The sequence below is a fragment of the Mesoplodon mirus genome (assembly GCF_964341445.2).
Source record: "Mesoplodon mirus genome assembly, chromosome: X".
In the NCBI taxonomy this organism is placed as follows: Eukaryota; Metazoa; Chordata; class Mammalia; order Artiodactyla; family Ziphiidae; genus Mesoplodon; species Mesoplodon mirus.
The window spans coordinates 28,406,138-28,431,351 of NC_138981.1; the positions used below are offsets into that span (position 1 = coordinate 28,406,138).

A 25,214-nucleotide genomic window follows, 5' to 3' on the forward strand; every position below is an offset into this window, starting at 1 on the left:
TGTGTTCATATACATACATGTGTGTATACTACACATGCATGTTCATATTTATATAAATTTACATGTACATATGCATATGTTTGTATATGCATAATATTAGTTAAGAAACATACAGAAGAAACTGTTTTAGTGGTGACCTCTGGAAGAGTGAAGCCAAAGGATGAAATGTGGGTAGGAGCTCTTTACTCTTTATTATCTTATGCCTTTCTTTTTTTCTTTTTTTACAAACGTGCAAAGTAATCTCTTTAAAGATGAATAGTCTTTTCAAACAAGAAAAAGTAAACAACACAAATTTTCACATTTTATACAAAAATTCACTCAAAATAGATCATAAGTCCAAATGTAAAGTATAAACATTTTAGAGAAAAAAACAGAATGAAATTTTTGGAAATTTTGGCCCTGTAAAAAGTTCTTGGGCATGACATCAAATGCATGATCCATAAAAGAAAAACATCAGCCAATTGGGATTTATCAAATTTTAAAAGTTTTGTTCTGCAATAATACTGTTAAGAGACTTGAAAAGAGAAGCTACTGACAGAGAAAATATTGGACACCCCAAATATCACAAAGAACATGTATCTACAACATATAAAGGACTCTCAAAACTCCACACTAGAAAAATAAGCACAATGAATAATGTTCAACAACACTAGTCATTAAGGAAATGCAAATTAAGAACGTGATGATGTACCACTACCTATTAAATTTAATACCTATGTAAAAAGCTAAAACGTAAAATACTGTCAATGCAAAATGCTGGTGAGAATGGAGAGAAACTGGATCCCTCATGCGCTAATGGTGTAAAATGGTACATCCCTCTGGAAATTAGATGGTAATCTTATACCTTTCTTAACTATTTGAATTTTTTACCATGGCCATCTGCTTTGGCATGTCATTTATTCCATGTATGTGTGTGTATACATATATACATACATATGGAATACATGCATATACATGTATATATCATTTATATATATATATATATGTACACACACAACCTTGTAGCACCTATCACTAGAGAAGTTTTAATATAACTAAGGAATAAGAATATTAAAGATGGAGGAAAACTTCGAAGTCCAAATTACTTTGTAGTGTTTAAATTCCACTTTTTTTTCCTATTCTACCACTGTCTATTCCATTTATCAACTAAATTTATTCCCACCTGAGAATTAAGGGAAGCAGCTTCTCTAATCAATGGGAAACTTGTAACTGGGGAGCAAAGCCATAACTTTAAATCAGCTGGCATCCATTGAAACTAAATACCAGAAATAGCAATGGTTGCAAAAGAGCCCCAGCCCACTCCCCCTCATGCAGTGGGGCTGCAGTGATTGGGGTGCAAAGAGTGAAGAACTTTTTGGGACTTCCCTGGTGGTGCAGTGGTTAAGAATCTGCCTGCCAGTGCAGGGGACACAGGTTCAAGCCCTGGTCCGGGAAGATCCCACATGCCATGGAGCAGCTAAGCCCATGCGCCACGAACTACTGAGCCTGCGTGACACAACTACTGAAGCCCGCGCCTAGAGCCTGTGCTCTGCAACCAGAGAAGCCACCGCAATAAGAAGCCCATGCACCGCAATGAAGAGTAGACCCTGCTCGCTGCAACTAGAGAAAGCCCATGCACAGCAACAAAGACCCAACACAGCCAAAAATAAATTAAAATTTTAAAAAATAAATAATTTTTTTTTAAAAAGAGTGAAGAACTTTTTGAATAAGGCAATGCTTACTCTGGAATAAGACGATGCTAACCGAAAACCTGATGTACTACTTCCATCAAATTCATTCTGCCTCAGGAAAAAGATGATGATTTGATCCTAATTATGCTAACAACATTGCAATAGCCTCCAGAGAAAATGCCTGTTTTCCAAAATACAGATCATTAAATTATATTTTACTATTTAGCAACTCCTACCACTGAGAAATCAAGGCTTATTTATCCCAACTTCACCTGGTTTTAGCCATCCCACGACTCCAGTCCATATTTTTCTCATAAATTCTGCCCACCCTTTAGAGCCAGACCTACCTGCTAGTCTTGGAGGGTCTCCTGGGACACAATTTCTAGGCCTACGGGTGTTCAAACCTTCATGATTACTCTGATCCACTCAAGATAGCTCAGGTTCCAGCTGGGGCTCGGCATTGCACTCACTCAGAAGGCTCCATCCATTGCCTCTAGTATCCCAGATTTGTTTATTTCTGTCACAGCAGATAAAACCCAGAGGTTCCAAAATGTGCTGTGCACCTGAGTCATCAGGAAAGCTTATTAAATAAATAGTTCATTGATTTCTGGGCTACAGTGATACACAGCCAGGTTTGAAATCCCTTCTCTCCGTTCATTGTTCCTGAGTCCTGTGTACTGGAGCAATACCAGGGCTGCCTTAGTGCTAGCCTCCTCCTCTTGACAAAGAGATTCCTACATTCCATCGTGTGTAACCACCCTTTTTATGCATAAGCTGCCTTCTGTTTCTTTAACTCCCAGTTTCTTTTTTATGAACTATTCAAATCAACTCATTAAAAATATTATAAAAGATGCCAACACCAGTAGAATAACAGTCAAGCATTTGCTTTAGGCCAGATTTCCCTCTGTTCCTCTGCTCACTGAGGAAGGTCTAAGTTTCCAGACTCTTTCTTGATTCAGGATAAGAGTCCTACTTTCCCAAATAGCCATGAGCAGGGACTGAGGGGTTGTCACCATTAGTATCCACTGAAAGGCTTTTTACTCCAAACTAAACTTTAGTCCTTACAAGCTCTGAGGTTCAGCATTCTATGAATCTCCTCTAAGAAGTCTCATTTAGCTGGATGTGTTGGTGATGTCATTGATGGACATTGTTACATTCATGTAGATTTGAAGAAGGGGGCTTCTGTTCCCTAAGACCTACCCAAAAGATTATTATACACACTGTTAGGAATGAATAGGAGGCCCAGGTTAAAATAAAAATATTCACTTAAGAGCTCTGAGTTTGATGGTTTGATTTATAATGTGAGTTGCAACACCTATGAAAATCTTCCTCAGTTATCTTACAGTTTACATAGGAGAATATGATTTTTTTTAAGTAGAGAAAAATCTGGTGAGTCCAATACCAGTATAATGTATCTTAAGAGATTTTACCCCGTAGCCAGTGAAGATTTGGAAAGTTTTTTATTAATTGTGGGTGACTGTTAATACCATTTCAAGGAGTTTGCTAGACATAGAAAGCCTTTGTTTTTGGTTTTTTAAATAAATTTATGTATTTATTATTTATTTTTATTCTTGGCTGCATTGGGTCTCCGTTGCTGCACACGGGCTTTCTCTAGTTGTGGTGAGCAGGAGCTACTCTTCGTTGTGGTGCCCGGGCTTCTCATTGCAGTGGCTTCTCTTGTTGCGGAGCACGGGCTCTAGGTACGCGGGCTTCAGTAGTTGTGGCACAGGGGCTCAGTAGTTGTGGCTCACGGGCTCTAGAGCGCAGGCTCAGTAGTTGAGGGGCACGGACTTAGTTGCTCCACGGCATGTGGGATCTTCCTGGACCAGGGCTCGAACCCATGTCGCCTGCCCTGGCAGGTGGATTCTTAACCACTGTGCCACCAGGGAAACCCAAGAATGCCTTTATTAAGTAATTTTACACATACCTCATACACTTAGAGATTTGAAACATAATGTAGGGAGAGAGTCCATCAGGCAGAGTTATGAGTTTTTGCACTCATCTAACTATAGTTGCTCATAAGTTCTGAATGTGTTAAATATAATATTGTGGCTTTGATTACATATCACATTTTCTTTTCTCACTCAAATGTGGTTTAACATGGTTGCGTAGATTTGGCTTCTAATTTACCTGCCTTAGACTCTCACTTAAGTATACAATTACTTTTTCAGTATTGAGAAGAATATGTTACTGTAAGTAGTTCCTGAAAATAGGACAGCATTTTATAGTTCTCTGGACTTGAAGGTTTTTTGTTTATTTGTTATCTTGTTTGCTTATTTGTGAGTGAACATAAAGTGAATCCTCATAGGACAAGGAAAAGTATCTTGTGTTTCCTTATGGATTTAACCTCTGAAACTTTTACACTATCACTAATGATATCCCAGGAGTCCTTGGAGCTAAAATAAGAGGGTGTACAGTTCATAAAATTTTATTTAGATGCAACCCTTGCTTGCATATAAGTTTACAATCTGGTAAAGAGACAAGGGTATAAAAAAGATGTAATGAAGTTGAAGAAATGTATTGAATTTAGACCATATCCGGAGGATATAGCAAGGGCTTGTATGGCCACTTGGGAAGATGATGTGGGAAAATGGTAGAAATACGTGAGAAAGTTTTTCTGGATGGGCTGGATCAAGTCTAAGTTCTAAAAGACAGCCATGGGGCTTCCCTGGTGGCTCACCAACAAAAGCCCTTGTAGGCAGGAATGAAGAAAACGCAAAATAGTGAGTTCACTGAATGTTCATTTACATTTTAAATAATAAACATCATTCATGAGCTATCATTATGTCCTACATTAGCCATGTTTTATAAGCTTATAAAACCTCCTGAAGAATATTTCATTAACTTTGAAAGCCACATAAACCTAAGGATTATGGTTTATATTTTTTAAAAGATAAGAAAAGCAAGCTTTATGAATATCTAGATTATCTCTTAAGACCCTGAGTGTTAGGAAACTTAGGGGGAGGGTGTTTCATTAAAATGCAGATATAGCAAAGCGTAATTGGAATTGGACCTTTTATTTTAGTGCAGCCAGTTCATTTAAAAAGCAACAAAACAAAACACCCTTTTTAAGTCACAAGGTACTATGTGTGCTTTAGAACAGGTGCTATTGGGACTTCCCTGGTGGTCCAGTGGTTAAGACTCCATGCTTCTACTGCCGTGCAGCACAGCCAGAACAAACAAACAAAGAAACAAACAAAAATAGAACAGGTGCTATTGACTGTATTACCCCTAAGTAAATTCCTTATAGTTTTCCTCCAGCTAAAGCTAAATCCTTTCTTAAAAGGAGACTCATTCTTAATGTCATATTTTCCTTCTCAAAGAGAGCATTTGTAGTTTTCTGTTTCCGCATTTTGTATATAGGTATTGTGGGAAATTATTAGAGGATTAGCAAGAGGTAAATGTGGTTCTTGTCTACATCACTAAGTAGATCAAATTAGTTGGTATAGTGTCATGAATTTTATCCTGCCGCACTGCAACCTGGGAGACGATGAAAAAAATACTTCCTAGAGGTACTGGTTGGATAACAAAGGTACCCCAAAATACAATGTCTTCAGTAAATTAGATGTGTATTTCTGTCATCAAATAGACAAGTACAGAGAAGTCCAGACTGGTGGACGATTCTGTTTCATTATGTCATTCAGGGACCCAGGTCCCTTACATCTTATTGCTCTACTATTTTGTCTTCATATGTATGACAGAAACAAGTTCACTGACACATCTGCTTTCCAGCCTACAGGAAAGGGAAAAAGAAAGTCCAGGGATGAGGCGTCATCATAAAGGTGATGAATGGGAAATTGTAGACATTGCTTCTTCACGCATCCCATTGGCCTGCTGTCTGTCATTTGGCCGTATCTACCTGCAAAGGAAGCTAGGAAGCTAGGAAACATAGTCTGTAGCTAGGTAGCCATGTGCCCAACTAAAAAAAGGATAATAGACACTGGGAGGCATTTATTGGTCTTTCCCTCAATAGGTATCAGCCAGGGTTTGGAGATGACACATTAAGCACAAAAAAGATGAAGCCGTTATCAGGACAGTCAACTCAGAGCATGGCAACCTAAATGTAACACTTACACTTGATAAGCTGTTGTGAACATTTCAGTACCCTTTACCACCTCCACTAATATCCCTTCCTTTCCTCCTCCTTTCATTTTTCTTTCCCTCTCATTCCTCCTTTTCATATTCCTATTTTTCATCTCCCTCTGTTACTTTCTTGCTTCAATTGCTTTTGATACTGAGTTCTAAAGAATTTGCTGATCACTGGCCACAGATAAATGCTTTCTCTATGTATGTTAATGGCTGATTTAAATATACTTGGAGGCTGAAAATGGAATAATTTGCTTTAAAAATGTGAGACTCCAGAAGGATGAGAAAGCACCATGAGAGTTAAAAGAATCAATGAGGGATTTAGTACAGTGGCTGTGTAATTAATGGAGCAAAAATAAAGGAGATGTCTTATCAAGATGCAATCACAGAGGGCTTCCCTGGTGGTGCAGTGGTTAAGAATCCGCCTGCCAATGCAGGGGACACGGGTTTGAGCCCTGGTCCGGGAAGATCCCACATGCCGTGGAGCAGCTAAGCCCATGCACCACAACTACGGAGCTTGCGCTCTAGAGCCTGCAAGCCACAACTATTGACCCCGCGTGCCACACCTACTGAAGCCCATACACCTAGAGCCCGTGCTCTGCAACAAGAGAAGCCACCACAACAAGAAGCCCGCGCACCACAACGAAGAGTAGCCCCCACTCGCCGCAACTAGAGAAAGCCCGCATGTAGCAATGAAGACCCAACACAGCCAAAAATAAATAAATAAATTTATTTTTTTAAAAAGATGCCATCACAGAAATTTGAGATTAGTAAGTCCTCTGCAACAAAAACCTAAAAATGTGTGCATTACCAAAAAAAAGTCTACTTGTGGATGACTCAAAACAGTTTTAGAAATGAATAAAATTATAAGCAGTTCTGATGTCTTTGGCAGAAAGCAAACCACAAGTCTCTTTTTCCATCCTCATTTTCAGCTGATGGGCAAAAGTGGCCCTACTTCCCTGTACATTTAAAAATGGCTAGGATGGTGAATTTTATGTGTATTTTAACTCAATAAAAAATATCCCCCCAAATCGTCCTACTTCCTCTCCATCATCACCAAAAGTTTCTGAATAACATTTCTAAGCAAATCCATTCCCTGGCAGTTAAACGTTTTCCACTGAGCAGTTATCAGTTTCCTACTTCTTTTAGCTAGTACCCATTTTCTCAACACTCAGGTGCAACATCACACCTCCCAGGGGTGAGGTCATCAGGTGGCACCAGATGTTTAGTGATTCCTGATGAGTCCCCCTCTTCAGCCTGGTGTCCATTAATTGTTCTAGATGCTTTCAGGGAGGAAGAAATTATCTTCTACCCTTCTAGGTTCTTCTGGCTGGTCTAAGAATTAAATTGACATGAGACGGATTAACAGGAGAAAATCAAACAAAAGTATAATGACATGTATACACAAGAGAGACCCAAGAAAACTGAGTAACTCGCCAAAATGGACAAAACCCTCACCTTAAATACCATCTTCAGCTAAAGACAAAAGAGGATGTTGGGGATAGTGGTTTGGGACTTGAAAGGGGAGGAAGGCAATTCATATGGAGTTGGAAAAGCAAAGGTTTTGTAAACAAATGGTTTCTGGGCCAGGCAGAGACAATGGGACACAGAGTGGACTCTGATCTTTAGGTTCTGCCTAAAATCTCCCCCACCACACATAGCCCATATTCTTTGCAGATAGCTCTATTCCAGGAACAGGACCTCTATCTAAATTCTTTTAGGCAGTTAGGGGGATAGTCAGAGTTTCTTGTTGAGCCTTTTGGGCCTTGATTGTTTTCAGCTCGGAATAATTCACATGCCAAAAAGACATTTTGGGATGGCAAGTTTTGCTCCCCTATACTGCCAGAAACTTTTGGATCATGCATCTAGAAGGCAACCATCAAGAGCTACCAGAGCTACCATTTGAGTCCTTACAAGAATCTTTGAACTATCTAAAAACAATGCAGTAATGATATTCCTATTTTGTACACGCTTTCCTTTCAAATGCATGAGATTTCCTCTCCATTCTGGAGGGGCTGTGCCACTGCCTTCCTTCCTCTAATAAGAGTAGGAAATATACCCAATAATTCATTCAGATTCCAGTATGCAGCCCTCAGGTTCCTGAAGGGCATAATTCGGCCTAACTTGATACATGAACTACAAGTCATCACTTATAGAAAAGTTTAAGTCCCATCATAATAACACTAGTAATAGTAATAATTGGTAACAATTTGAGAGCACTCGCTCACCATGGGTCCTGTGGATGTACATTAACTCATTTAACTCCAGGTTATCTGTGGTTACTTAAATCCCCTTGCAGTCTGCTGGCCAGGCAAATAAGTTGTTTTGTTCTTAAAATCTACAGAAATATGCTGTAAGATAGTACAAAATACATTTTCATAAGGAAATCTGACACTACAGCTGAATTATGGTTAGCAAATTTTAAAGTGCATGTCTTGTTTTTCTGTGATTTTGTTCCCTTGAAATTTGAGCAGACGTTGTTACATCCTGCAGGAATAACAACCTCAACTATGAGCTTAATATAACCTATCTCTTCCATTTCTTTCCTTTCTTTTGGGATCCTTAGATAAATCTCTGATTTTGAAAGAACTCTGTGTGGTTAGTTACTGGCAACTATTACGTGCCATAGGTCCTAATACTTATTTGGGTAAAATGTCTTGAGCAAGTTGCAAGGGAACTGTGTGTGTGTGTGTGTGTGTGTGTGTGTGTGTGTGTGTGAGAGAGAGAGAGAGACAGACAGAGAGACAGACTGAGACACAGAGAGAGACTGAGAGACACAGAGAGAGATTCTTCATTTCAGAATAAAGTCTTCTGGAAGAGGAGCCATTCAGTATAACTAATGACAAAAGAGAAATATGTTTTGTAAACCACTTTACTTTTATCTTAAATGGAGAGTCTTTGGCAAAACATTTATCTTTACCATGACCGTAGGGTAATTTTAATACCCATGATTAATGGTGCAAATGAAATTAAAACCCCCTACTATTCAACATCTTGTTTAAGAACGAAATGCTCACTATTTCCTAATTCCAACTAGTAAGATCTCTGGATGCTGATGCTTTTTAATTAGGGAAGAAATTTCCTTTTAATTGAAAAACAAAACTTTTTTTTTCAATAAGTTAGAGAGTGTCCTCTAGTGGAGAATCTCTGCTCTCAGCAGATTTAGAAATGGCCAAGTGATACCTAATTAGAAGAAGGTTACACTAAATAGCAAGTGTCCCTACTGCCGATTGGAATCTGCTGGTTGAAGAGAAAATGCATTATTTTTCCTCTAAGTCCCTCTCACATTGTGGCCTACTTGAAAGCCTGCCGTATGACAAGCATTGTTCTCATTTTAGATAACAAATGATTTTTTATGATCAATTTTAGAGTGCTTCCTTCGGAACTTGGTAAGATTGAGCTGACAGTGCACCTTTCGGCCAAAAAGGCAGCAGAAGCATTTAGTGCAATTTACTGAAGCTTTTACAGATATCAACTTGAGACAGCAAGAATACCATTATCTTCAGGACTCCAGCCCTGGCTGACTGATATATTTGATGTGTGTGGCTCCCCAGGCCATAGCTTAAATTTTTCTGTTATTATTTGAAGGAGAACAAAGAAACAAAATTGAGGGGGAAATTAATGTGACTCTTTTCTATAACCTGTGGAATACTAATGCTAATTTCCTGTATTTCTGGTTATGTATAGTAAATAGTATTAAGGTTATCACTTGGGTATCAGAGGTCACACTAGAGGAGTTTTTTTTCAATATATAAATGGAAGAGGATAAGGGAGAGCTTTGGTGCTTGACTCTCTAAATCACATGCTAGGCTTGCCTTATCAGAAATTGCATGTTACAGCAAATTAGAGAGCAAAAGATAGAAAAGATGGATAGTTTCTCTTGATAACAAGTTAAATAGTTTGGACTTAAATAGAGTAAAGATAAAATTATATTGCTGATTCTTCTATTGGAAAAAAAGAAAGAGGAATAAGGAGAGTGTTCTTAAATCCTTCAGTAGTCGAACACATGTCAGAGACATAACGTGTATGTGTGAATATCATGTGTGGCTTATTTGAATGGTAATAATAAGCAGTAAGGCTAGCACTGTATTTCTGTTAACAGATAATGTTCAGAAAAATGTATCATCACGACTTTCATACAGATATTAAAATGAACACATGTTAAAAGAATTTTTGCTCATATGATATGAAGGGAACAGGCAGATGTTATGACCAATTCAAAGGTAAAGTCAAAATAGTATATTAAACAGAAGAAAGGAATGCTGAGATAAATTCCAAGTAGAGACAAAATTGATTTTTCCCTGGGGTGAGGAGCAAGCAAGGCTAGGGGAGCAGATAGGGAATTAAGTCAAATGGCTACCAGACATGAGAGAATTTACATATCAGTTACCTACAAAGAGTTACAAAGCGTTGAAAAATAGCTCAAAGACAGGGAATAGTTACAAAGGGTTGAAAAATAGCTCAAAGACAGGGAAAGGGCTAAAATCTGATAACTCAGAATGGTGTGCAATAGAAAAATGAGTAGTTTTCCACAGAAACACAAATGTTTTTCCTACATTCCTTTGGAAACCTAGTATATTTCTATAACTTAGATTGGCTCATCAGTGACCCAGTTGTACAGTCTACTTCTTGTCTATGCCAGCTACCTCTCTAACCACCACTGTCATTATTAGGAACCCTCTTTCCTAGACTCCCTGTCCTTGCTTCCTACTTAAAAGCCCTGACGGAATGTTTTTTCAATCTTGTTGCTTTTCTCAGCCCCAACTCCAATTTAAACAGAGTTCAAGGTAAAAAGAAATTGTTCCAGACAGTTAACTGTAACCACTTGCATGAAAATCACCTGGGAGTGCTTGTTAAAAATGAAAATCCCTGGAACCCTATACACTTGCTGAGTCAACATCTGGTTTTGGGAGAGTGGGAGTGAGTTTTTTTGACAGTAAGTTCGAGACTTACTGGCTTCAGTAAAGAAAAAAATATAACATCTGAAGCCATATTCATCTAAACTAAATGATATTGTAGAACATATGAGTGTATAAAATAAACTCTGGCCTGAAAGTTAGTGGAAATTTGCTAGAAGAAACAAGGTTAGTGGTAGCATGAGGAGTTGCAATACTAATAACCTTTCCTCTAGTTGCTATCAAAATCTGGCTATGGGGACTTCCCTGGCAGTCCAGTGGTTAGGACTCTGTGCTTCCACTGCAGGGGACACGGGTTCCATCCCTGGTCAGGGAACTAAGATCCTATATGCCGCATGGTGCAGCCAAAAACAAAAATCTGGCTATGATTATTTTAAAGTCGAATATCTGGAATAATCTATTAATGATTTTTCTAGGCACTATGCTGTATCCTTTTATTGTTTTTCCTTTGTAATTGAAAGCATACTCAGATACACATTAGACAACAAACACAATAAAGAAAAATTCGTGATCATTCACTATTGTCTTAATTTTCTTTGTATTATTTTCTGTTCTACTGAAGCTTTTCTAATTGTATATTTAAATCTGTCAGTCATGAACTTTCTTGTTATTTCTAGGCTCTAATTCTAAGAAAAGATTTTTTTTCCTCTGCAGATTTATAAAATAATATATTTTCTCCTAGATAGTATATACATTTTATAATAATATTTAACTCTTTAATAAATCCCAATTTTTTTCTTGTATTATGTGAAATTAATTTTTGTTTCCAGGTCATAATTCAGTTCTGATAACACATTGCCTGGAGTTAAGTCTGGTACAATTTCTGAGCATTTATGTCATTTTTCTTTAAAAGCATAAGCCTTCAATAGTTTATTCATTTCCTATAAATTCTCAACTAAAATTATAAATACATCACAGGGCCTATAACACAACAGTGGGGAAATAAGCATTTTAGGTATGATATTGATAATTACACTCTGTGGTCTAATAAAAACCCTTTTATCTTGATAGTGTTTTTATAATTTTGAACAACACTGGTTATTAATAAAATAATTATATGTAATAATAAATTTTTGGTTTAATATTAATAGTAAGAACCACAAAAATACTACTTCACATTCACTAGAATGGCTATAATCAAAAAGACAGGTAACAAATGCTGGCAAGCATGTGGGAAAATTAAAACTCTCATACATTCCTGGTGAGAATGTAAAACGGTACAGCCACTTTGGAGTACAGTTTGGCAATTCCTCAAACATTTAAACATAGAATTATAACGCAGCAGTTCCATTCCTATATATATAACCAAGAGAAATGAAAGCATATGTCCACACAAAAATTTGTACAAGAGTGTTCAAAGCAGCTTTATTCATGATAGTCAAAGAGTGGAAACAACCCAAATGTCCATCAATTGATGAATGGATACACAAAATGTGGTATATCCATACAATGAAATATTATTTAGCCATAAAGAGGAATGAAGTATTGATACACACTCTGACATGGATGAACCTTGAAAACATTAAGCTAATCAAAAGAAGGCAGAAACAAAAAGCCACATACTGTATGATTTCATTTATATGAGATATCCGGAATAGGCAAGTCCATAGAGACAGAAAGTAGAAGTAGGTGAGTGGTTGCCAAGGCCCAGGGGTTTGGGAGGAGCTGACTAGTGACTGCTAATTGGTTCAGGATTTCTTTCTGGGGTGATGAAAGTCTCATATAGATGACTGTGCTGCTGGTTGCACAGTTCTGCGAATATACTGAAAACCATTGAATTGTACATTTTAAGTGGGTGAATTGAGGATATGTGAAATATACCTCAAAAGAGGTATTAAAAATATGCATGCAATATCTTTGAAAAACAACTTTATAGAAAGTGGTGTGCTGGTAAATGTTTAACAGTTGGTTCTCCCAGTGTCATTCTGAGAATTACACCACCATATAGGTGGTTGATATTTTCATTTATATTGGAAAATAAGAGTGAAACATGGGAGATGTATGTCAGAACTTCATTTGTTCATTAGTGATGTAAGCAAATCCTTTGCTGAATTAGATGGTAATTTTTGGATGCCAGAGGAATTTGTTTATGTTTGCAGTATTACCAATGTAACAGCTATAGACATGACACTTCGAAGTTTAATCTGCATTATTAACATTTTCTCCATATTGTCTTAAGTACAGACAATCAGCAAAACAGTAAATCATAGCCTGATTTGTAGCATATGGCAATTCGTGGGGTAAATACTCTCGCCATGGCTGATTGCTGGCTACCAACATAATCTCACTTAATGTGCATTTGGGAAGAGATGTGCAATAATACACTATTATAAGGTATTTCTGCCATACCAATACCATAGAAGAAGAATATGGAAAAATAACTAGGAGGGTTAGAGTTTGGGGTATCTTTTACCTTAGTTTTTAACATAGTATATTTAATTATACGTTTCTATAATTTAATTTTTAATAATGACTGTGTTTAGCAACCTTCTTAAAGAATTTCTGAAAAATGTAATAGCTGATTCTTAACAGGCTGGTGTGAGCCAGCTCCGACCCACAAGATAATTAACACCTGAACGTTGAAGACTAGTTTACAAGATAGACTTGGCCTGTTGAGATAGGCTGGAGACATGTAACCTTTAATTAATGAAGCTTTGAAAAAAGGAATCAAGGAAAAATGCAAGTACAAGAGATATTAAGCAGGTTATTAATTAATTTGAAATTATTTATTGAGTTGCTAATATATTCAACACACTGTAATGGGTCCTAGTAATATACAAAGGTAGTTACAGATGTAATTTCTGCCTTTGGGGAGTGAATATCCTAGTTGCTCGACTAGACATGCAAACAAACCAACTATTGTGAGGAATATATTATGATAAAGTACAGATATGTCCCAAGAGCTAGAGGGGAGAAAAGACGGAGTGACTGACTATTCCTAGAAAAGCCAAGTCAGTCTTTTGAAGAGGTGCTATTTGAGTTGGGACTTAATGGATGAGGAGTAGTTTACTAGGTGGAAATGAGGAAAATTTAAAGCGAAGAGTATAACATTAAAAAGCATGAGAATGTGAAATAGATCATGGATGGACTACTCATAAAACTCAGATGCTAAAATCCTGTTATGTAACTGGCATGTCCTGCTTCATCAGCCTGAGTTACAAACACAGTCATATTATTTTTATTTTCCTAATTCCTGTTTCCTAATTGCCTAATTAACTTTCTAACCAAAATTTGCTAATTATATTTTCCTAATTTTCCTAGTTGTGCTTATGAATCTCCATCTATCCTTCTTGAGTGGAAGTGCATCATCTCTCCCTAGGCCCCACCCTGCCCCATGATTTTCTATCCACTCCTGTTTTTTTTTTTTTTTTTTTTTTTTGTGGTACGCGAGCCTCTCACTGTCGTGGCCTCTCCCGTTGTGGAGCACAGGCTCCGGACGCGCAGGCTCAGCGGCCATGGCTCACGGGCCCAGCCGCTCCGCGGCACATGGGATCCTCCTGGACCGGGGCACGAACCCGTGTCCCCTGCATCGTCAGGCGGACTCTCAACCACTGCGCCACCAGGGAAGCCTGGTTTTTATTCAGCCTGAGGGAAAAGGATGATAGTTGTTTATTTCTGCTTTCAAACACAGGTAATACACACTTGGGGTCCGAGGTCACAGCTCCTAACAGAATACTCATGTGATTAGCCACCATTTCCCAAATGAAAAGTACTAGATGGGGCCTCCCTGGTGGCGCAGTGGTTGAGAGTCCGCCTGCCGATGCAGGGGATACGGGTTCGTGCCCCGGTCTGGGAGGATCCCATATGCCGCGGAGCGGCTGGGCCCGTGAGCCATGGCCGCTGGACCTGCGCGTCCAGAGCCTGTGCTCCGCAACGGGAGAGGCCACAACAGTGAGAGGCCCGCATACCACAAAAAAAAAAAAAAAAAAAAAAGTACTAGATGGACTCAGCTTTCCTCCCCAACACTTAGGCAGTCAGAGAGTCTCAGGTGAGCCTGACATCCATCACCTGGCCTTCTCTCAGGAATGGTTCCGCTGGGCTCCTAGGAACAGAGCTATGCACAAGAACAGGAGTGGTACCTTTTGTTCAGCCACATGAATAGGTATCATCAAGAGAAACAATTCAGAAATCTCTTCACAGAATAGATCTCTACTCAAGTTGACTTTCTATCCTGATTATTTTGAGAAGCAGCTGGCAACTCAAATCTGTCTGTCTCTCTCCCCTACACACACACAGTGATGCAGGTAAATTATAAAAATAAAAAAATATATATTTGTACCTTATCAGACTTCCTTGTAATCTCTGCTTTGAGAGGCTTCCTATTATCACAGTGATCTGTAGTCACTGCTGTTAGCTGTGTTTTGTCCTTTTAAGAAATTACGTGGAAATAATCCTATTTTTGCAGTGACTGCTCCTTATATGGCCCCAAAGTATTGTAGAATTTGCAGTCCTTCTTGATTCTCTCTGATCCAATCCCAGTTTTGCAAATACAGTAAGAGTGATTTCTTTAGACTGCAGGTGTGCTTATGTCAGGCTCCTACTTGAAACCTTTCCCCACCTTAGCATTGCCCTTAAACGGAAGTTCCAAATCTTCAACATGGCCTACATGGAAGATTAAGGCTGCCACTGCTCTGGTATCATCAGTGCTCTGTTCTCCCCCAAATCTTCCTCCCTCCTCTACCTCCCACATACAGTTTAGCTTCAGCCACTGTGAAGTTACTTACTTCCTCCAAAGTTCTCTGGCATTCTCTCACTCATGCTGTATCATCTCTACCTGGAGTGATTTTCTGTGTTTCCCTCCACCTTCTTTTATTCCTTCCATGAATTCCACTCTCTGACCCACAGCCAGCCCAACTCAAGTCCACACAGATTTCCCCTAGGTGCCCCCATAGCACTGCAGATACCCCTAGTACTGGAGGTCAAGGCAAGGTAGGTAGTCAAAAGCCAGGTGTGGCAGCACAAGGCTAATAGGTGAGAGAAATGAGGAATTAGGTAACGGAAAATCACTTGATCTGGGAAGGTAGAATGGTGACAAGAGAGAAAAATTCAGGTCCCAATGAGGGATTCAGTTGACTTCTCTGCTAAGGAACATCAGGCTGAGTTGCTAATGACATGATCATTATTTATAATCTCCCAAATTTAGTAAAACTGTAATGGAAAATTAGATAATTTCTGGAGATTTCTATTTTTGAGTTCTAGTCATTAACTCCTACCTAAAAGCGAAACCGTGATCCCTTAAACACAGATTGTGTGAATTATTGATACGTAAATTTTTAAACTCTGTAATATATGTTGATTCTGTTGGCATGTGATATTAATCATCACACTATGTAGTATTTTGAGATTTACTGTTGAACTTATGACTACCTTGACACTATAACAGTTGAGTTATGTAAAAGCTAGTGCTCTTATAAAAATGTAAAAGCAAAGAATATTGGATTTAAAATTGTTTTGTAACATTGGATTGACACTTCCCATAGAAATTTGTGGTTTCCAATCAGTAAGATTGACATTCAATTATGCATTGTGTAAGGTAAATATTCTCCAAGGGAGGAGGATTCCATATTAAAATATTTAGAAAATACGTATAAAATTAATAGTGGGAGAGGAACCAAGATGGCGGAGTAGAAGGACGTGCTCTCACTCCCTCTTGTGAGAACACCAGAATCACAACTAGCTGCTGGACAATCATCGACAGGAAGACACTGGAACTCACCAAAAAAGATACCCCACATCCAAAGACAAAGGAGAAGCCACAATGAGATGGTAGGAGGGGCACAATCACAGTAAAATCAAATCCCATAACTGGTGGGTGACTCACAAACTGGAGAACACTTATACCACAGAAGTCCACCCACTGGAGTGAAGGTTCTGAGCCCCACGTCAGGCTTCCCAACCCGGGGGTCCGGCAACGGGAGGAGGAATTCCTAGAGAATCAGACTTTGAAGCCTAGTGGGATTTGATTGCAGGACTTCGACAGGACTGGGGGAAACAGGCACTCTGCTCTTGGAGGGCACACACAAAGTAGTGTGCGCATCAGGACCCAGGGGAAGGAGCAGTGACCCCAGGGGAGACAGAAAAAAAACAAACAACCCAATCCAAAAATGGGCAGAAGACCTAAATAGACATTTCTCCAAAGAAGACATACAGATGGCCAAGAAGCACATGAAAAGCTGATCAACATCACTAATTATTAGAGAAATGCAAATCAAAACTACAATGAGGTATCACCTCACACCAGTTAGAATGGGCATCATCAGAAAATCTACAAACAACAAATGCTGAAGAGGGTGTGGAGAAAAGGGAGCCCTCTTGCACTGTTGGTGGGAATGTAAACTGATACAGCCACTATAGAGAACAGTTTGGAGGTTCCTTAAAAAACTAAAAATGGAATTACCATATGATCCAGTAATCCCACTACTGGGCATATATCCAGAGAAAACCATAATTCAAAAAGACACATGCACCCCAATGTTCACCGCAGCACTATTTACAATAGCCAGGTCATGCAAGCAACCTAAATGCCCATCGACAGACAAATGGATAAAGAAGATGTGGTACATATATACAATGGAATATTACTCAGCCATAAAAAGGAACGAAATTGAGTCATTTGTTGAGACATGGATGGATCTAGAGACTGTCCTACAGAGTGAAGTAAGTCAGAAAGAAAAAAAACAAATATCGTACATTAACGCATGTATGTGGAACCTAGAAAAATGGTACAAATGAACCGGTTTGCAGGGCAGAAGTTGAGACACAGATGTAGAGACCAAACATATGGACACTAAGGGGGGAAAGACGCGGGGGTGTGGGGATGGTGGTGTGCTGAATTGGGCGATTGGGATTGACATGTATACACTGATGTGTATAAAATTGATGACTAATAAGAACCTGCTGTATTAAAAAAAAGATGAAAGAAGGATAAATTTTAAAGAAACAAAAAAGATTAATAGTAAAGGAACCTATTTAAAGCTGCATTTTGCCTCTTAAAAGTTTGTAGACATTTTCTGGACTTGACTTATCTGGTCACTAATAACGGTTATTGTATATAGAATCAAAGTCCATAAGGAATCACTTACTTGGAGAACATTCAGACATAAACAAGTATAACATAAAAGGAAAGGCTATATCATGCATCTTAGAAATATTAGAACAGCAAGAACTTAGTTATGAACTTTTCTTACACAGTGGACATAAGTAAAATAATACTATGAATTTTATCCAATAAAAATTTTCTTGTTGTGGAACTTGGAGAATAAAGTTTACATATAGGTTGACCCATACCAGGACCTAGAAAGAATGCATCTGTAACTGCATTGTGCTTTGCTCTAGGTTCATATTGTAGAATCACTTGTAAGCCCAGTTTCACAAGATGTGCACTATTAACTCATAGCTTAGCTGTGAGGCTTCCAGTCTTTAGGAACCTCGTTCTCTTCACCTGAAAGTCAGAGTTGTCAGAGTCCTCTAGAATATTCTCAGGAATTTATGAAATGAAGAAAGTTTCCTTACTTCAGATGCCTATAAAGGTATCCCTGGAGCCTAGTTTTCAACCCTTCATGGAGTCCTCATCCTTGTGAGTTCCTCTGCTCTAGTCCAAGCTGGAGTAGGTCCCTACAGGTCTCTATCCCACCCCGCATTTTCTAGCTCTACTTGGAGACAGCAAGATCTTAAATCTATAATGGGACTGGTATATTTCAGTTCTCTAATGCCACCTGAGGCTTGGGGAAACCAGGTGTTTGCAAAATCACATTACCTGTCCAGAAATACGCCTTATTATTTGCAGGCATTAAATTTGCTTCCACTTTTCAGTCAGGGACCTCCACTTACCTTATTAAGTAATCAACCAATCTATATTTACCATTATAGTGGTCTCTCTTGAGTAGCATATTGGAAGAAACTCATCTCCACAGTAGTGTTACTGATTTTACATCTTATAAACATCCCAAATATTTATTCTCAGGAGTTGTTCATTTGTATTTTAATGCACTTTTTTACCTGAGCGTGTGTTGGTTTCCTTAATTAAAATACTATTCCTCATATAGTACAAATATTTTAATAACATTTTTAGGGGATCCTGCATTTTACAGTTTCATTTCTCTCCCATGAAAAGATTTTGTTCTCTTTCTGTTTCCCACATTCAGGACTGAGAAACATCTTCTACCTGCTTTATAAAATCTTATATTATCAACATTATGTACTGTCTGATATCATGCTTTGAGAAGGGCACATCACCTCCATGGTAAAATTCCCAATAATTCATAACCTCAATTTAATCATGTGGAAAAATCAGGCAAACTTAAATGGAAGAACCTTCTATGAAATAACCGACCAGTGTTCTTCAAAATCTTATAAGTAATTCACTTTCCACTAAATAAGCTGTCAAAAGCCCACATGAATTTGACGAAGATAGAAAACATCTGAAAAATGTGATTTTAGAAAGACGTTTCATTAAAACAATGAAGTGATTAAAATGTTACCTGCCACTTTGCCTAAAATAAGAGCGTACAAACAGTTTTATAACACATTTTCATCACTTCTCTCAACAGGCGATTCAGCTAATCTAACCTGCAGAGCTTTCTTTGGGTACAGTGGAGATGTCAGTCCTTTAATATACTGGATGAAAGGAGAGAAGTTTATTGAAGATCTGGATGAAAATCGAGTTTGGGAAAGTGACATTAGGTAAAGTAATTTTTGTCTTTTAACTTGTACACTCAAGATTAACATTTGTTCTCTTAGTGAATAGAAAGTGAACTAAAAGAAAAGAAGAGGTTTGGGGGAGTGTTTTACTATTATAATAAAAATATTGCAACACTTAGTGGCAAAGAGGCAAAATACTCTTGAGAGAGTGACTATGAAATTGTCAAACAGGAGTGCCATTTGCAAAGAATTTAAGAGAATTAAAAAGGAGTTTTTCACTAAGGAATAAACTGAGTGTGAGACAGAGCAAAATAGCATCAAACATGGAAAATGTCTGAGATCAGATGATACAGCCACTATGGAGAACAGTATGGAGGTTCCTTAAAAAACTAAAAATAGAACTACCATATGACCCAGCGATCCCACTACTGGGCATATACCCTGAGAAAACCATAATTCAAAAAGAGACATGTACCAAAATGCTCATTGCAGCACTATTTACAATAGCCAGGACATGGAAGCAACCTAAGTGTCCATCAACAGATGAATGGATAAAGAAGATGTGGCACATATATACAATGGAATATTACTCAGCCATAAAAAGAAACGAAATTGAGTTATTTGTAGTGAGGTAGATGGACCTAGAGTCTGTCCTACAGAGTGAAGTCAGAAAGAGAAAAACAAATACTGTATGCTAACACATATACATGGAATCTAAAAAAAAAAAAAAAAGGTTCTGAAGAACCTAGGGGCAGGACAGGAATAAAGACGCAGATGTAGAGAATGGACTTGAGGACACGGGGAGTGGGGAGGGTAGGCTGGGACGAAGTGAGAGAGTGGCATGGACATATATACACTACCAAATGTAAAACCGATAGCTAGTGGGAAGTAGCCGCATAGCACAGGGAGATCAGCTTGGTGCTTTGTGACCACCTAGAGGGGTGGTATAGGGAGGGTGGGAGGGAGACGCAAGAGGGAGGGGATATGGGGATATATGTATACGTATAGCTGAATCACTTTGTTGTACAGCAGAAACTAACACACCACTGTAGAGCAATTATACTCCAATAAAGATGTTAAAAAAACATGGAAAATGTGATATTACGCCTTCGGTTTATAAGAGCTCTTTTTCTTAATTGTTGAGAGAAGTTATTAACAGGTTTCTAGGATTCAACCAAACGCAATCTTTCTAACTTCCTTTTATATGTTTTTACATATTTTAGGTATCATGTTGACTATAAAGTACTTGATAGGAATGATAAAGGATACAAAAAATGTCTTTATCACCTTTTTTAGTCTGACTTTAAGGTCTAAACATTAATATAGTGGGAATAATAGTGAATAATCATTAAAATACAATCGATTTTGAGGGCATCATGCTTAAGCCTCTTGCTTCTTTTTAAAAAAAATAATTAATGTATTTGTTCATTTACTTTTAAATATTGAGGTATTCAATTATGACCCAAAGTATGCTTATACACAGATACTTATTTTTAATCATAATGTAAATTGGCAAATATATTAATAAATAAGCTATAAGTGAATCAAAATACTGATCATTTGTAAACATTCTCCCATCCAAAGATTGCTTCTTCTGGGTATATATGAGCATTTTAACCAAATTATTCTTCTTAAATGTGAGGACTTTTAAAACTTGATCAAAGGTATAAGAGAAAAAGGTTTTCGATAGAAAATAAAAACCTATAGAACTGTCATATAAGATTATTTCTACTGGAATTTTCTTCCTGGCAACAAATACACAAGAATATTGCACTGCAGTTGGGTTCTGAAATGCCCAGATGAGCAATTCTCCAATATGTACTAAAATGTTCCTCTGCCATTTCTCATGTTCCAAACTTCAATATTATCTCATACCCATACACTCTGAAATGCTAAGGTTAAAGAAGGATAATAAACCTCCTAACTTTTCCCCTCTCTCCAGTTGTGAGTGCTCAGGGAATGTTCTAGAAAGGTATTTTTCTTTAATTCTGCATTAGGAAGTATTGTGCAGAGATGAGTTCCCAAGCAGGTGGGAGGGTAGAGGTGGAAACTTTGTGAGCAAGGAAAGGGAGGCTTACTTTGAAGTTTTCCATTTGTTCTAAAAAGATTGCTAAAATCCTTGACACTGAGATTAGTGAGCGTTTACCATTAATTTTAAATGTCAGAATTAAACGCTTCATCAGAACATTTAGTCTACAGTTTTGTAATTTCATGTTTCTTTTAAAATAGGAATTGATTTACACCATTAAAAAAAACAAGCCAGGTTAGAGGTTTCAATTGAAATGTCAAAATAGCTCAGAAATTTTCTATTTTTCCTTTTATTTTTTAAAATTAGCCTGATAGATAATTAGTCCTCCAGCTGAAGACATTAGAATTTCTTATCTCACCCTTACATCATATTTCTTCTTAAAGGGAAAGCAATTTGTAAACTTTTCTTCAAGGTCTCTCTCACCTCTTTATTATGACAGTGTGATTGTCCTGCTAAGAGAGATAATTAACTGCAACTTCATTAGCATCTACAAAGACAAGCTTCCTTATTAGAAGTGAAGAAGAAAAGGGCATGATATAATTTAATTAAGATACCATTAATCCATGACCAAATTTGAAGCACAGATGATGTAGGTTTTTTCACATCAGATTCAGATTCATCTAAATGTTTTTCTTTTTCATGTATGTGTATGTTTGTGTGGGGTTTTTTGTTTCGTTTTGCTTTATATTTTAGAATCCTCAAGGAGCATCTTGGGGAACAGGAAGTTTCCATCTCATTAATTGTGGACTCTGTAGAAGAAGGTGACTTGGGAAATTACTCCTGTTATGTTGAAAATGGAAATGGACGTCGGCATGCCAGTGTTCTCCTTCACAAACGAGGTGAGTGTAACCTTCTAAGCTTGAGTGGTTGACTTAACCTTTAATGGAGGGGAAATAATTGGGAAGCAAAAAGTTTTTTAATTTTTTTTACGTAAATTTATCCCAAATAAAATAATTACATTAGCATTAGGGCCATCAAAACATGTAACACAGCAGATAGGTGACTAGCTCATACACTAGAGTCAAACTTAGATTCCTTGCTCTGTTTTTTTGTTGGTTTGCTTGTTTGTTTTGGCCTTGCCTCATGGTATGCGGGATCTTAGTTCTGGGACCAGGGATCGAACCCACCAGGGATTGAACCCATTCCCCCTGCAGTGGAAGCGGGGAGTCTTAACCACTGGGCCACCAGGGAAGTCCCCCTTGCTCTGTTTTAATACCACCTATATAACCTTAGGAATGATATCTAACTTCCTTAAGCTTCAGTTTCCCGATAATATGGAATGGGGAAAATAATAATATCAACTCTTCAGTGTGTTTTAAGGATGAAAGAAGACAATAAATGTGAAGAGCTTGGCATGGAGCCTGTACACAGGAAGTATTTAGTTAGATGCTACTCTTTATTATTAGAAATAGGCAAACCAATTAAAAATAACCAGGACAGTTTTAAGTCAAAGATTGTGCTCCTTATTGGAAGGTTGTTCCTTGAGTGTAAGAATTATGTCCAATGGATTCCCCGTTGTAGTTCTTTTTGACGTTTTTTTCTGCCTTGGATAAGTTTCACATGTGTAATATCCTCCCATGATTAATAATAATTCACTAGTGAATTATTTGTCAGTTATTATTCATGAATAGCAATTCACTAAATCTGATTCCACGGCAACCCCAACACCTTACACACAGGGATAAAATATATATAAATAGATATTGAATTGTTTGAAATTATAGACGACTGTAAAATTTGAGCCATGCCTTTAAGTTGGTGAAACTTTTCATGTACATCGCAGAGAAAAATATATTTTTTCTACATTATGCTAAGTGAAAACTTTCTGGATGTTCTCTTACTCAGCAAATTCACAGTGATTTTAATTTCAAAGCACATGTTTAATCCTAAACTCTTTGAGGTTGGAAAAGAAAGAGGATGCCGAAGACTGTTCCCCTCACTTTAGTGGACAATAGATTCCCTTTGAATAATGTTACTGAAAGCTATTAAAACAGACACTTCTGTTGTCAAGGTGACTATAATATTAAAATACTTTACTTTTGGGGGGATGTTAACAGAGGGAAGAGGTAAGCAGCAGTTAGTAAGCAATATGATTGTTTCTCTAGCTTAACACATATATTCAGTCAATGAAGGGATTTAGAGTAGAAATATTATACATATAAAAGGACAGAAATAGCTTCTCACGGTTGGAAGCAATTTAAATGTGTAATTGAACTACTCCATAACATCTTCCTCAGTGATCGGTCAGCTTATACTGGATCACATTCCTGCTCAAGGAAGCCAATTCTATCTTTGGAAAAACCTAACTATTAGAAAGCATTCCTATTTCTCTGTCTGTCTACCCCTTGACCCCACTTTTAATCTCTCTTCCCCAAAATAGCCCTTCAAAAGTTTGAGGACAGTCACCATAATCCTTCTGGGCCTTCATTTCCCTAGATTCAACTTCTTTAGTTCCTTTTATTCATTCTTCTTTTATGTGGATAAAATACTTGCACCATTCTGGTTACTCTCTTGAGCAACATATATTTCTTTTTAGGACAAAGTAGGAGTGACAGTTAAAGTACAGAAGCTGGGTTGTTTCCAAGGAGGATACAACTATTAAAGCTCTCTTCTAGCAGCCAGGCACACAGCCAGGAAGGGGCACACAGCCACATGCTATTTTTAGCATGTGTGGCCTAAGGTTAAGTTGCCCGTATCTACAGAAGCTTCCAGTACTACAAAAATAAATGACTGAGGAATCAAGGAAATTGTTTGAAAAAACTTTTCCAATACTGTCTAATTCCCCAAACATGAAGAAGAAAGTAGTGGACAATGTTAGAGCACTCTTGAATACTTAGATCTTCCACAGTGTTTTCAAATATGTATTTATGCCAACAGCATTTTATTCTTAATAAAATAAAAGCATTAAGAAGCCAAAAAGAGTTCTTCAAGGTCATGTTCTCCAAAAGTCCCTCTTAAAGTTAGTGTTCACCTTCCTTTTAAGGGAGCTGCAGCAAATAAGTCATCAATTCACAATGGCAGCAGTGTGGAATGATCTATCCCAACCATCTACGGGGAAAAACAAAGGACTCTCATTAACAGATGGCGTAACTGCAAGTTCCCCGGCCCTGAAAGGTTCAGAAGGTCAAGACACAGCACATGTGAGCTGATAGTTTGGGTCTTTGATCATAGGGTCCCTGAAAGAGTTAAATTGCTGTCATGCTAGCAATTATGTAATGACCAGATGAGTTACTGTATTGCTCAGAAGCCTAAAGCTCGGAGAAGAACCGGAAGCTGTCACTATGAGTCATATTTTTCTGCCATTGACTCATAAATCCCTTAACTATCTTACAGGCCTTCAAAGACTTTCTTTATAAAATCTCCATAGAGAGAGATATGTTAAAGCATTTGATGAATACAGATCTTGTAAGTCAATAATTATCCATTCTTCTGACAAGTACACTTGCCAGGACATACCTTTGACAAAGTAACTTAAGCATTTTTCCCTCCACTGTTACCTTTAGTTCAGTATTGTTGACATAATAAAAATGATGTCAGAGGCAGCCAATGGGTGGTTTGGATTCTTTGAGATATCACTCTCATGTATCAAATGAATCTTCCTTAATGCCAAGAGGATACTACAATAAATAGTTTAGCTAGGATTGAGCTAGGGTGGATTCTGGGCCAGCCTTTTCTCTTAAAAAAAAATCTTAATTCCACAAAAACCGGCTAAAAATTTACTAGGAAATTTCACCATAGAAAACCCTTGCTTGAGGGGTTTCCCTGGTGGTGCAGCGGTTAAGAATCCACCTGCTGATGCAGGGGACACGGGTTTGAGCCCTGGTCTGGGAAGATCCCACATGCCACAGAACAACTAAGCCCATGTGCCACAAC

At 37.9% G+C, this 25,214-nt stretch overlaps 1 protein-coding gene across 1 annotated transcript in view; it reads left to right on the forward strand.

Annotated features, from left to right (window-relative positions):
• The window catches only part of IL1RAPL1 (interleukin 1 receptor accessory protein like 1), a gene marked incomplete at both ends in the record, with an annotated part of 1,118,841 nt that overhangs the window by 1,054,442 nt on the left and 39,185 nt on the right, over positions 1-25,214 (forward strand). The window contains 2 exons of the mRNA XM_082609629.1: positions 19,222-19,354; positions 22,035-22,180. Of these exons, the coding sequence (XP_082465755.1) occupies positions 19,222-19,354; positions 22,035-22,180 (279 nt within the window). The remainder of the gene's footprint in view (positions 1-19,221; positions 19,355-22,034; positions 22,181-25,214) is intronic.